The sequence below is a fragment of the Cheilinus undulatus genome, linkage group 16 (assembly GCF_018320785.1).
Source record: "Cheilinus undulatus linkage group 16, ASM1832078v1, whole genome shotgun sequence".
Lineage (NCBI taxonomy): Eukaryota > Metazoa > Chordata > Actinopteri > Labriformes > Labridae > Cheilinus > Cheilinus undulatus.
The window spans coordinates 11,134,289-11,149,039 of record NC_054880.1 but is presented as its reverse complement, the minus strand read 5'-3'; the positions used below and the strand labels follow the sequence as shown (position 1 = coordinate 11,149,039).

Sequence of the window (14,751 nt, the reverse complement as noted above, 5' to 3'; positions counted from 1 at the left end):
AAGGCAAAGTAAAAAGCTTTAATGTCAGCCCTTGACCCCAGACTAACATCTGATTCTTCATGTTAGTAGTATTGTTTTCATCAGAATGATTTATTGTTCTGAGACACAAAAAATGCCACCAACTTGCAGAAACAATGTGAGGCTGCTTGAATGAGTTAGATCGCTTACAAAGAGATATGAAACACTGAAAACCTCTAAGAAAGCCAGAGCATTACAAAAAAGAATGGTCATTCTTATTAATTTTTTTTTCATTATCTGTTACTGCTGCTGTCGGGTAGCTGAAAGGTCCTCTAATAACATGTTTCATGCCTGAACATTTTTCAGACAAAGCAATATGTTTGAGTGTTAAAAGATGGCATGTCTGTCGAAAAAAGAAAACAATCCCTGCCCCCATAGTATTTACCCTCCTTCAAGGATACATTAGAAAAATCATCTTTCACACTGCTTTGTGGCTGCATGCAATTTTCACTTCAAATGTTCTGATGTGGTGACTTTAGATTATATTATTCTCTGAGATTTAACTGCCCAAAGCTGTAGACATATTAGCACTGGAGCAGTGAGGGCCCCATTATTCAGGCCCCCCAGTGATCCTGTTTTTTTTTTTTTTTTTTTTTTTTTTTGTAAATCTTAATTTAAAATGTTGTTCATAGACTCGAGCCACAGGCTGTTTGCTCTCTCGTTGATTTGTTACGTCAGTGGGCAGTAGGTCTCGCCCATAGTGCTGTATCGTACGCTTGGCATGCCAATGAATTTGACTGCTTAAATTAGCAATAAGAGTAATTTAATTTGCAATTCAACCTTTGTCTCTTCTGTCTAAAAATATTCATAACTTAGAAATTAAGAAATACTAAGTGATAAGACAATCGCCATTACACAAACTCCACCCTGAACGTGTGTAAGGCACTGGAAAACGTGGAGGCTGCCTTATCTTAGGCTGGTGCTCACTAATTTACCACAGGAAATAGATCTGCATGGTGATCTTAAATGATCAGTGCACAATCCACATAGAGGAGGGCCTAAGGGTCTTAGATGCCTCTGGAGCTGCAGAATAAATTAGTATTGCAATATGATCACTATCTTAAATAAGAAAGCTGCAATTCTAATAAGGAAAAAGTGCTACAAATCATCTTTATAACAAATTATTTAGTGGGGGGTTTGAATAACACTGGGAAAAGACAGCATTATAATGTCTTTTAATTCTGTGGTGTATAATGCAATATTTTAGTTATTTATTACTTCATACCCAAGTCTAATGTTATCTTAAGCCAGCATCATAATATAAAAAATATGAAGTGTCACAATTAAATTCTGTCATTGTGTGAGATAATTCTACTAACAATAAAGAAGTTAAATGAAATATGGGTAGCTGATAGCTAGCTTAAGCTTCATCTGACTGGCTCAAAATAACAAGAAGTAGGGATCAAATATTTCGTCTCCTCATTTAAAGCATCAGGTCACTCTGTAGCCTGCACCAGAATTACTATTTGGGTAACCTAGTTATTAATATTTGTATTAGAGATGCACGGATGCACTGGTGTCACATTGGTATCTGCTGATGACCTCTTTTTACAGACATCGGCCAGATAACGTGGCTCAAGCAAAAATCAGTTACCAGTGTTCATCTGCTGTTTCCAGTCAATTTCATGTTGGCACCTGGAATATCTAGCTACTGAATCAAGAAAGGTTTTGTTTGCAGTAAAGAAGAACTGATCTCTTAAACAAACTCTGATCTGGTATTACATGAGAGAAAATGTTGGCATACAAGGAGTCATACCAAAAGAGGTGATTGAAATAAACATCAGTATCGGCATGGGCTTTGGCAAAGTCATTGTTTTAAACATTAATATTAGTATGAGTCCTAGTTTTCACAATCAGTGCATGTCTATTTTTTATCAGTTCAGGCAGACAATCCAAGTCAAGTGCTCTGTCTAAACTTTAATGCAGCTGGCACCACTAGTAGCCACTGTAGCTCCAGTTAATAGCTACTGCCATGCTGCTCTTTAACCTGAGGGTGAACAACAATGAAATGATAGCAACTGATAGGATCAGTGCTATTTAGCTCTGTTTATATAAAAAAGAAAATTTAAGGATGAAATTGTTTGTAGGCTGTGTTCGGTTATACTTGTTTATAACTGAAGCAATTAGTGGCAGCATTCAGCACAGGAATGTGGACGTTAACCTGCACAGAGGACAGAAATCTGGCAGTGGCCAACATTAGCTACATTTGCAAAACAACTTAATTAGTTTACTCAATGCTGCCATGATCCCATCCGAAACACTTTCAATTTTGACAGTTTACTGAGTCTTCACTTCACACGACTTCACCAAATGTGATTAGGATTTCCATTTTACTGGGTGTAAAATTATCTGCCTAGGAACATCACTAACATGAACACATGGCTGTTAATACCCGCAGACTGTTCAATACAACTACAGTCATACTCTTTTAACAAAATCACTGTCACGGGATTTTCTACAAAAGATGTATCAGCCACCCATCAATAGGGCTGTTTCGTGGCACTTTGACTGCAATTTAAGTTAATAAAACCATCATAGCTGTTTTCACATCTGTAATGTTCTTATGGAAGTAAAGTATTTTAATCTACATCCATTTGCCGCACATTTGCTGTGTTTTTTCTTAATATTTGGTCTTTGTCCAGAATGGGGTACCCTGCTTCTCGCCTAATGACAGCTGGGATAGGCTCCAGCCCCCCAACCCCCAACAGGATAAGCGGTAGTATAGAAAATGGATGGATGGATGTTGTAATAACCAAATTTCTCCCAGTGGGGACTCGATGAAAGGTGAGCTCATCTTATCTATAGGGGTAAATTAAGATTTTTTTTTGCAAATGCTCATACTGAAAATACAATAAGAATGTGATTTATTGTTCCGCTCTACCTTAGTAATTCACTGTCCTCACACACAATGACAGATACTAATGTAAATAATGTCCACTGATTTAGGTGAGCCGTGGCACAGACAACATAAATAAAACAAAACTAAAATAAGAGACAGCGAATGTTGTGACAATCAGAGTTAATTATGTCAACTAGAACTATGAGAAAGATATTAGTTGACTACCTTCTATCCATAAAGAAGATGAGACTGACAAGCTAAAAATAGATCTTTGGTGATAAAAACTGATGAAAGTACATTTAATTATTAAATTGAGACTAAAATGTAAGTGCTGGACTGTTGGCCTCTATAAAGCAATGATATTTCTCCACTGTGAATGTAAGGTTTTCAGTATGTTCACCATTTTATTCTAAATCAAATAAAGTGTTGATAATGAGTTATTTTTGTGTTTTAAATTCATAATGATTGTAAAATAAGGCTCATTTAATTAGTTCAAAAACTCTGACTAAAACTGGACTTAAATGTTTGAGTTTTTGTCAACTAAAACTAGTCTACAACTATTAAATGTAAAACTGAATAAAGTGTGACTAAAATTAAAGAGCATTTTAATCTAAAGACAAGGACTAACACCAAATTTTGCATGAGTGTCAAAAACCAGGAACTAGTGGGGAACTAGTTAGTGAAACATCAGCTTTATCATTAATGGAAATAGGTTTAGTTCTCAGAGAGCTAACTGCCTTACACACACCCCTATACAGCACAACCGTGCCAAGTCACACACCATCCATCCCCCACAGTGATTGGTTCTGTGAAGCTTACGCACAGAAGTGCATTATGGGATATCAGTGAAGGCATTCATCCTTGTATATACGTTCAAATCTCAGTGTTCATCTCTCCATTTTTCTCCTTAGGCAATCACCGCTGCTCTTTCTTCAGTGACATCACTGCACATGAGCAGCATCCAGCACTCCCTCTCTCCTCCATCTTTCTCATATGCACCTTCTCAAGGTGACTCACTGCTCCATCTCTTTCTGTGTTACTCCCCCTCCATCGTTCAGTTTCAGTCACTGGATCTTGGTCAGTTATCCTCCAAACTGGGCCTCCCCTTGAGGCCAACTGTGTCTGACCTTTGTATGATCTCCACCTTCCATCGTCTTGCCCACAATCCTAATCACTGCCTCCTTCAGCAGCCGCTCTCATCAATCGATTAGCACAGATCAAATGGCCCTGGCCGTTTTGTCAATTGCACTTCCCCTCCCCCATTACAGCACATTTCACCCAAATACCCTCTTTCATTCCACCCCTCCCATTGGAAAATTGCAACCCTGACATGGGAGTTTCCACTTCCACACACACACCACTCTCCTCCTCCACTCTTTGACGTTGTAGTTCAGAGCGGTTCCCCCTCAGGCGTTTCAATGGACAGCATCACAAACCGTGACAGAGCGGCACCATTTCTACTGCTCTCTCATCCCAATCCCAATCCAACCCGGATGTGGAGCAGAGGAAAAAAACCCCTGTCCATCACACTCCATTAGCAGTGATGCACCATGACACTGTGAGGGATCAAGTACATGGAAACATCATTCTGCAAGCTCTACATACAACATGGAATTTTCTGTAATGCCGCAAAGAGAAAACACAGATTTCCATAAGGCAATACAAGCTTTTAATACTTTTCCACGGTGTTAAGATACTAGATAACACTCCAGAGAAGTATCAGAGATTTTTCAGCAGTAATGACATCATGGAGTCTAAATTTAGTGGCTAGAACAGGATGTCCTTAATGACCTGACCCATCAGCAAGCTTTTTAGAGGCTGCAAGGTAAGACAATATGATGGAGGTGTTGGCAGTGTCTACATTTGTAAAGAGCACCTTCTTCGGGACCCATCCCTTGACATTTGTAGGAGTAGGGGCAGAGAGAGGGGGGTAGACAAACGCAGAGGAACCATTTTGACGCACTTGTCTGTGCTCATTTGGTACCCACACTGCCTCTGCTTCTACATCTTCATTAAGCCAAGAAATGCCAGTCACAGCAACATGACGTGTCTGCGCATTATGTCATTTTTGAATGAAGAATGCATGAAGAGGAACTTGGGAGGAATTGGAGCCTGCATGATTTTCACTCCAAGCCCACACCCACAGTTGATCTTGATTTTACACTTTGGATCCTCACTCAAAATTATGGATTCATGACTGTAGAAAATCTTCGTATTCAGAGCATATGAAAACACATTGAAAATGCCATGATTTGGATAATTTGACTGCAGTCAGGCTTGGTTGATGATATTATATTCAACATTCTGACCTACCTTTTTTCAGTGGTTGTATATTTCTGTGCGTAATTGCCCGTTTCACCTGTATATTTTCAACGATCGATTTCATTTCAGCCAGGGCTCGTCCTGTCATTATGCAGTCTGACTAATCGTGTGCTTAAGAGCTGCGAATTTCCTCAATCGCCTGCAGCAGGTCCAGCGCCTGCTGCCAGATGTTCAGTCGGAGTAATCTCGCTTTTTGGAATAGTTGGACGAAACAGCACGCCTCTTTCTGCACATTCTACCAAATGCATGAAAGAAAATCTTCAAAATCATATCGATTGCTTAACTGTAGTAAAAAAAAAAGGTTGATCGCTCAGGTTGGGCCCGTTTCCAGATTATCATTCATTGCTCGTTGGTTTTCTTTTCCATCATAGTGCTTGAAAGCTTCTCATACGGCTTAAAAACGAATATAATCTAAGCAATTTTGCTTTAATGACGAGGAATCCAACCATCGGAATGTTAAATATTCCTTTTTCCTGTTGAAGCTGTGATTGTTAAAGTGCCACCCATTACCTCTCAGCGACTGGGGAAAATGAAGATTTCCCATTTGGGTAACTGACATTTTATATCTTAACAGTAATATGATTTTTATAGGCCTATATTATTGTTTAGGGTGGTAAAAATGCGACAGAGGTTGATTGAGGGGCTTTACTGTAACCACCCTGCACCGGTTCTGGTTGCTTCTGATCGGGACAAATCTGACGCATGTTCTTCTAAAAAACACGATCTCCCTTTTTCTTTTTGGTTTACCCCCAGATACAACCATACCCCGCAGATGATAAGTGTTAACGTTTAAATGACGTTAATAACTGGTTCTGAGTGCTGCGAGGTCCCGAGAGAAAGTAGATCCGTTTGACAGACTATGATATTTCATGCAACAATGCGGATTAATCACAAGGCCACATCACGTTAAACACCTAGCTTAAACGAATTCTACCTATCCCACCGTGTTCAATGTCATTTTAACATCATACCTGTGCCTCGACTCACGTTAACCCTTTCCTTAACGGTCACTATGACCAACCGTTAACGTTTCGAACCTCACACTGTCCAGCTGACTGTTAACATAACCGATATTTTACAGCATTTAACCTCATAAATTTAGAGAAAATGTAGCTCTTACCCCCATGTTGGCGCTGTCAGTCGGCTCTCCTCAGAAGATGGATCTGTTTTAGCCTGGATTTAACCAGAACAGCTTGCGTTAAGGCGAGGAGACAGGTCAAAAACTGTTGTGAATGAGAAGGAAAATGCCTCCCTTCAGTTGATAGATATTGCTTTAACGAGAAAAATAACTAAGACAATACCGTAATATATCGTCTTTTAAACTCGAACTTTACAAGGCAAGTTTAAATGAAACGTCGAGGCAAAGCTGCCTCCTCGAGCAACCAAAACTCAAATTTTAATGTCGAAAATGTAAAAAATTATTCACAATCGTTGATGGTACCTCACCAACCGTCTCCCCGTGAGGCGAAATGATGCCGGTGGAAAGTAGACCCGGACAGCAGGATTCTTCTTCGGATGCTGTCTCACTCCGCGGCTGTGCTCAGGCTGCCGCAGCACTTAGGGTTCCCTTGTTGCCACTCCGCGGATGAACCAATATGTATGTGCTGTTGAGTTTTTATCATAGAAAAATATTGAAAGTATGCGTAAAAATACTCATTTTCTTAGCTTGTTTTGAAACAAAGACATAAAACAAAAGTGTTATGTGGTAAGAGAAATTTTATTTCATTATTTCCTCAAAAATAACACAAGAAAGAAATAAGTAAGGAGACATTAGTAATGTAGGCCCTTTTAAAAGACAAATCATTGATCTCAGTGGCATAACAAATTGATGGGTACATGAAATTACCACTGAAATTGAATGTGCTGACTTATTTTTATGTTAACAATATACCAATATTGAGACTTTTCTGTTTCAATTAGAAGTTTATCAGGACTTTTCAGGTGAGTGATGCTTTTATCAAGTATACTTATGTATTAGGAAATATTCATGCTAATATTTGAGGTTTTTCAGTGAACTCTGGGGTGAATTTTTCGCTCTTGGGCTTTCTATATACTGATAAAAGTATAGTTCTTTGTGCAAAGTCAGCCTATCCTTTTGCACCAAAATTATAGTGCAAAAGGATATTTACTGTGCACTACTCCAGACTTGATTTTTTTTCTACTTTCTCTTAGTTTGTGGTTAAATCCAATCCTGATAATATTACTGTTGCAAAGGGACCAAGTAAAACTTTGCAGAACCCCTTGGCAGAGGTTAACACAGCCCATTTAAAGACCAGATGATTAAAAATTAAAACATTATGCAAGAGTTCAACACAGCTGGTGTGTTTTGAAGCCTGGATTATGAAAAAAATATGCATGTTATAAAAGTGCCTTTTTGGTAGGTATACTATCTTAACTAATATTGATCTCTTCATCCCTACTTTAAAACATAAACATTTGAGTTCTTCAGATGAATCAACATTGACTCATCTTTCTGGATTGTTATTCAGTTGGCAGCTGCTGTTAAGGCTGCAGCATTTCTGCTGTGAAACAAACAACAACAAAGTGACCATCTGCAACATCTGGGGGAAAGACTGGCACTGAAAGACTGCCCTCAACACAGGATGTATCCTGTGTTAGTATGTTGTAATTTTTCAAACAGATGTGCACCAGTGAAGCTAACAAAAACATGGTATTATTTTGGCAAATAGTAAAGAGAAAGGAGAGCAGCAATTGAGAGAAGATTAAAGAGCAGCAAATAAGCACAGCAGAAATAAAAAGAAAATAATAGATAGAGTGAGGCACAAAACACAAGAGAATTTACTGACATGAAATCAGGCCGAAGCCGGTTCTTTCTCTGGCATCACAGTGGGATAAAGATAGCTTACACTGTGTTAATGTGTGGAATGATAACCACAGCCAAAGTACACACAAGCAGAATAACTGCAAACAGAAATCCCATGGAAACAATGCTTTGTTTGTGTTTGGTCAGAGGAAAGCTGCAGCTTCTCATGCTTTATTTCTGTGTGCACCACCTGCTGTGGAAGATTAGACAATTATCCTGCTGTTTTTGGAGCCTTCAAATAGAGCAGGAGGATATGAAAACTCTGCAGCTGCCATACACACACATGTACATGTACGCAACCACAAATAGTTAGCAAGTGATGAAGAGTAAAGCACACTTGATTGCATAACGCCAAAGCTAATGAGACAGTGATCTAGTGAGAGTGTGTAAATGTGTCGCTGTCACTGCATAGATGTGTGTGTTGCTATGTAAATGTTTGTATGTGTTGGTCTGTGAGGCCGTGTGCAGGATTGTCAGTATGAGTGTATGTGTCTCTGTGCTTGTGTGTTTATGTTTGTTCCTCTAATTTGAGGCAGCAACTGTGTCCAGATAGGATCAATACTTGCCTCTTACACAATGTGAAGCGTGGCCTGGATTCTTTACCGCTTTGTCATCCCTCTAGAATGCACCATCAATCTTTTTTCTTAGCAAATGCTGAAATTGACCTGGAAAAATGGTATAATCCAAGAAAATAACTGATATATTTCAGCTACAGCATATTAGTTCATCCTTATAATACTGATGGCTGAAGGTAACAAACATTCACAGGCATTTCTACTCAGATTAAGTGGTACTGTGGAGGACTCCCTGGACGATTGGAGCTCTCTCCCTTAAATTAGATTCATTTATGTATTGCTGGGTATTGAGTTGCTTTATTACTTAATTTGTCAGTATTAAATCCAAATAGCCAGCTTGATCTGAAAACTCATGTTTCAAATTAAAGCTATGGTATTTCAGCAAAGGCATTGGCATTAAACAGGGCAACAGTGCCTGTTATATATGATTGTTAAATGTTGGCTACTTAATTGCGTGATGGTTCATGTCTGTTATTTTAAACAGTGACATGGTAGCTGGAACTTGTGGCATTACTCAACAGCAGACTGCTAAATTGCAGGTTTTGATTGCTGTGATTGGTTTTAGCTCCAGTGGAGAATTTTTTTGTGTTTTGGTTATCACTCAGTGGAAAAATATAATGAGGCTTCCATATGACCTATAAAAGCAAAAAAGACCACCAGTGAAAAGCCTGAAAATAGTTAAAATAACATTAAATGCTAGTCTACTAGGTTGTCACAATTTCCTCAGGGTTCATATCTGCAGCTTCACTTCCATGCCATGGTTTTCGCCCTGACCAACATGTGTGCCATTGCCCTGCGGGTCCTTTTGTGAAGTGTAGCGCAACAGGAGTTCACACAGGAATGAAGAGAAAAAGTATTAACAGTATGTTATTTTGCCTATCCAGGGTTGAGTTGTTCTTCATTTGCTTCCTGTTTGAGATAAAGTTGATTCAGTGATAGGATACAATCATCAGGGTGTACCTGGTGTTTTAATTTGAATCTGACTGCTTATGATCTCAAGCTGTCCAATTTGATAAAGGCAGAAGCCCCAAAAATAATCTTTAAAAAAAAGAAACTAGTGTTGGGTATTGAGGTGCTAGTTATATTTTATTTGTCTGGTTATACTAAAGTAACCATTAAATTGTGGCAGCGCATATATCTTTAGCTCGAACATTTTAAACGATGTAGCATTGTGGCTGTAAGATTAACAGTTTTACTTGGCTTGCTATCTAATCCACTCTGGAATCTCTGAACACTTACCAATGGATTATGGACATTCATGTAACTTGCCGTAGTTGCAGTTATGATTTTGTCAAGAAAACAACATGATCAAGCCTTGGAGCTGTTTATACCAATTTATGCCTAGAGCTTGAGGCTGGAGATATCAGGTCACACAGTAGAAATTTTCCCCTGTAACTTCTATAATGGTCTTGTTGCATCAACAAACTGGGATTAACAGAGCCTTTCAGGACTTAAAACCAAATCTTCTGATTCTCTTTGATACAAAAATCTGCCATTTTGGTGTTAATGAACTGTATCTGTCTTTGCAAAGGCCTGTCCTGCAGCACATAACTTATGTGATAAGGTTAAAACACAACAAAGAGCAGCTGTTTTTTTTTTTTTTTTTTTTTTAACCTGCGACACTTAAAAGGCAACTACAACTAAGCACTTCCATAAAATGTTCTACTTTGAATTTCCATTTCAAAGATTCATATATTTTCTCTCTCAGGATCAGGACAAAATACCATTCCTGGGTACTGCAGTCCATCTCCCACCTCTTCCTCCTTTCTTCTTTTTCCTATCAGTCGATGGTCCTGCAGCTCTCAGGTGTGCAGCAGAGTTTCAGCAGGGTGCTGTTCAAAGAAGAGAAAAGGAGATAGGCTTGAAACATCTTTTTCTAAAAGGTTCAACAACAAAGACTGTGCTTTCAGGTCAGAGAGAGAAAAAGCAAAGATAGAGTGAATCAGAAAGCGGACAGAACAGCACATAACACATTTCAGAGACCTGGTCACCATGGCAACAACTGTCAGGTAACTGTGGCTCCCTAATCATCCAGCTGACACAAAACAAAAACTGAGAAAACTGGACACAAGATGAGAAGAAGCAGGTAAACAAAGACAAACAGAATAGAATCAGACATGGAATATTGTCCCATTTTAGGGAACCTTGATGATGTTGATGCTGATTATGGTTTACAGTCATGGACGAAAGTATTGGCACCCCTGGAATTTTTCCAGAAAATACACCATTTCTCCCAGAAAATGTTGCAATTACAAATATTTTTGGTATATATGTGTTTATTGCCTTTATGTGCATTGGAGCAACACAGAAAATCCGAAGAAAAAAAAGACAAAATTGACATAATTTTACACAAAACTCAAAAAAATGGGCCAGACAAAATTATCGGCACCCTCAACTTAATATTTGGTTGCACACCCTTGGAAAAAAATAACTGAAAAAATGTCTGCCTCTAACCATCAACAAGCTTCTTAAACCTCTCAACTGGAATTTTGGACCACTCTTCTTTTGCAAACTGCTCCAGGTCTCTCAGATTTGAAGGGTGCTTCTTGCAACAGCAGTTTTAAGATCTCTTCATAGGTGTTCAATGGGATTTAGATCCGGACTCATTGCTGGCCACTTCAGAACTCTCCAGTGTTTTGTCTCCAACCATTTCTTGGTGCTTTTTGAGGTATGTTTGGGGTCATTGTCCTGCTGGAACACCCATGACCTCTGATGCAGACCCAGCTTTCTGACACTAGGCCCTACATTGTGGCCCAAAATTTTTTGATAGTCTCCAGATTTCATGATTCCTTGCACACAGTCAAGGCACCCAGTGCCAGAGGCAGCAAAATAACCCCAAAACATCTTTGAACCTCCACCTTGTTTGACTGTAGGTACTGTGTTCTTTTCTTTGTAGGCCTCATTCTGTTTTCTGTAAACAGTAGAATGACGTGCTTTTCCAAAAAGCTCTACCTTAGTCTCATCTGTCAACAAAATTTTCTCCCAGAAGGATTGAGGCTTACTCAGGTACATTTTTGCAAACTCCAGTCTGGCTTTTTTATGTCTCTTTGTCAGCAGTGGGGTTCTCCTTGGTCTCCTGCCATCTCATTCAGATGACGACGTATGGTCTGAGCTGACACTTTGGCTCCCTGAGTCTGCAGAACAGCCTGAATTTGTGTGGAAGTTGACGGAGGATGTTTATCCACCATTCCAACTATCCTGAATTGCATTCTTTTGTCAGTTGTTCTCTTCTGTCCACCTCCAGGGAGATTAGACACAGTTCCATGGGTAATAAACTTCTTGATTACATTATGCACAGTGGACAAAGGAATTCCAAGATCTCTGGAGATGGTATTGAAACCTTGAGATTGTTCATATTTTCCACAATTTTGCTTCCTAAGTCCTCAGACAATTCAAGGCTCTTCTTTCTCTTCTCCATGCTTGGTGTGAGACACACAGGCACACAACACAAAGGTTGAGTCAACTTTTAGACATTCTAACTGGCTTCAGGTGTGATTTCTAGATTGCCAGCACCCGTTATTATTATTAGTAGTTATTAGTATTATTTATTGTGACGTGTGCTGCTGACCTCTTGGCCAGGTCACCCTTGTGAAAGAGATTTCGGTCTCAATGGGTTTTTATGTAGTTAAATAAAGGTTAAATAAAAAATAATAGTTACTGCCACAGATGAGTTTAAATGAGCATCACATAAAATGATTTAACCACATTTTTAAAAGGGTGCCAATAATTTTGTCCGGCCCATTTTTTGAGTTTTGTGTAAAATTATGTCAATTTTGTCTTTTTCTTTGGATTTTTTTGTGTTGCTCCAATGCATATGAAGGAAATAAACACATGTATACCAAAACCATTTGTAATTGCAGTAATTTCTGGGAGAAATGGTGTATTTTCTGGAAAAATTCCAGGGGTGCCAATACTTTCGTCCATGACTGTATAAACTACTGATGCTGGAAGAGCTTGTGATGAAAAAAGGCTTAGTGACTCATTCAGGACAAATCACAGCTTCTTTTCAGCTGGGATCAAATGGCATGTTTGAAAAAATCAGAAGTGTTGTGTTAGTCTAATTAAAATGGGACATTTAACATACATGTCAACATCTTAAACCCACTAAAACCATACTACAGTACATTGGATTTATAAATGTTGGACTAACACTTGCTGATAATTTTGGTTGAAAATCTTTGTACGCTGAGCCCATTTCTTTCTGAATCAGTATTCTGATAAAAAAAAATGTCATGCACAGACACCTACTACTCTGTGCCTCGTGTCTATTTTACTATCAACAGCAGAAATTTACAGCACAAGACAACTGGACTAATCAAGCAGCAAAGAGCTCTTATTAGTTTGGCTTACTGGTACAATCTCATGCTCATGGCTTTGTGCCAATTATTAAAAAGTCTGTTGGAGGGACACAAGGCATCACTTCACTTAAGTTTTTCTTGATTTATGTGGTTATGAGTGTTAAATTTTGGCCTTAATCTATAATGTTTCAAAGTTGAAATCTACAGAATGGGCACAGCATGGTGTTTAAAGCAGTTTTGCTGTGAAGGAGGGAGAAAAAGAGAGAAAGGGAGCTGCAGCTGGAGATCTGAGATGATGAACAAACCTCCAGACGACTTGGAGGAATGGGAAAAACAGAAAATCAAACCTGTTCTGAAGAAATAATGACGCCTTAAGTTTTGGGGCAAGTGTGTAAACTTGACTGATGCAAAATTAAGTTAACCTTGCAAAGCAGATGGATATGCCCGTTTCTGTGTTTCTCACTGGCGAATCCATCTTGTAAAGCTCCCGTCTGAACTGTGTGGGCCCGGTTAGAAAGTGACAGGACCAATCAGCGACGAGGGGCAGTACTTTCAGGCCGGTGCAACTGTGGTGGAAAACATTAGTGTGGATGCTGCTAAAGTGCCAGTTTTATCAGATCTTGACAACATTTCTTCATTAAAAGAAGAACAAAGAACAGCATTGAGTTGTTTTCTTTTCAAAAACGACAAGTCGAATCCTTACATGTCTACAGTTGCCATGGTTCGCGTTATTCCTCGGTAGCTGTGCACGCACACCTCGGTCGCGGCTATGTCACATGTTTTGTTGCTCTGATTGGCCCATAAAGATGTGACAGACAGAACGTTCATCCAATTATACTCTGAGTTTTCTTTCAAATCCTCTGCCCTTTCCCAGACGCTTAGTATTGAAGGTTTTCCAGATGGATGTGTGAAACAAATCCCTCTGGCATGTCAGGTTAACCAACTACAGGACAGAAAAAGTGCAGTAATGAGTATAGAAGAAGGGCTAGAGTATAAATGTTACAAGAAAGAGCTAACCATGAAGCCTCATAATGTTTAACCTTTTACCTCCAAAATCCAGTCATTTCCTTGAGTGAGAGTGAACATATGTGTAACGTTTTGAGGAAATCCCACATTGTTGGGATTGAGATATTGCATTCACAATAGTGGATTGAAGCTTTTCAAGATGTATTTGCTTGATGACCTGCTTGCAAGGTTAGCACATGTGCCCCATGACCTTGACCTTTGACCTGTAAAATCAAATCAGTTATTTCTGGAACATTTGTGCAAAGTTTGAAGAAAATCCATGGAAGTGTTCTTGAGATACTGTTCAGAAGAATGGCCCAGACAGACATTCAGACACAACCTGAAAACATAATGCCAGCATGGAGAATATTAATTCTATTAGTGTGCAAATGCCTTGACTCATGCATGTAAACACCACAATCTGAGCCCAGCTGAAGCAGATGTTCTGTGCATGCTCCATAGCCTCCATGCTAGGCTTTGAAGTCAAACAGCAAAAATGTCCAGTGTAGCAGAAGTCGAGCTGCTGACTGCCTTCAGTTATCACATGCTTGTAATTGTACTAAAAGTAAAGTACTGCAAGAAATTGCCTTTCCCTTTGCGCGCTGCTACCCCAAAAGCTGCTGATGTTTTATATAGAATGCTTATAAAATATAATAGCTCATAGAAAACTGATGGGTCAGTAAATGTGCTATCTGACACCTGTCAAATGCTTCTTCTGAACCTCTGCAGGATGTTTCTGGCCTTCTTTTCCTACCTTATCCTTGAGATTTTAACATGTTACGACTGTCTTCACTCTTTTGACCCTTACCTGTATGACTACTTCATAGCTAGTTAATCTCTAAACTGAATCTCTCTGTCCACATTATCCGG

General features: G+C 39.1%; 1 protein-coding gene across 1 annotated transcript in view; it reads right to left on the bottom strand.

Annotated features, from left to right (window-relative positions):
• atp1a3a (ATPase Na+/K+ transporting subunit alpha 3a) overlaps positions 1-6,643 on the bottom strand; it is a 40,499-nt gene extending 33,856 nt beyond the window's left edge. Inside the window, exon 1 of the mRNA XM_041808194.1 lies at positions 6,300-6,643. Within this exon, the coding sequence (XP_041664128.1) occupies positions 6,300-6,305 (6 nt within the window). The 5' untranslated portion in view covers positions 6,306-6,643. The remainder of the gene's footprint in view (positions 1-6,299) is intronic.
• Positions 6,644-14,751: the final 8,108 nt, after the last annotated feature.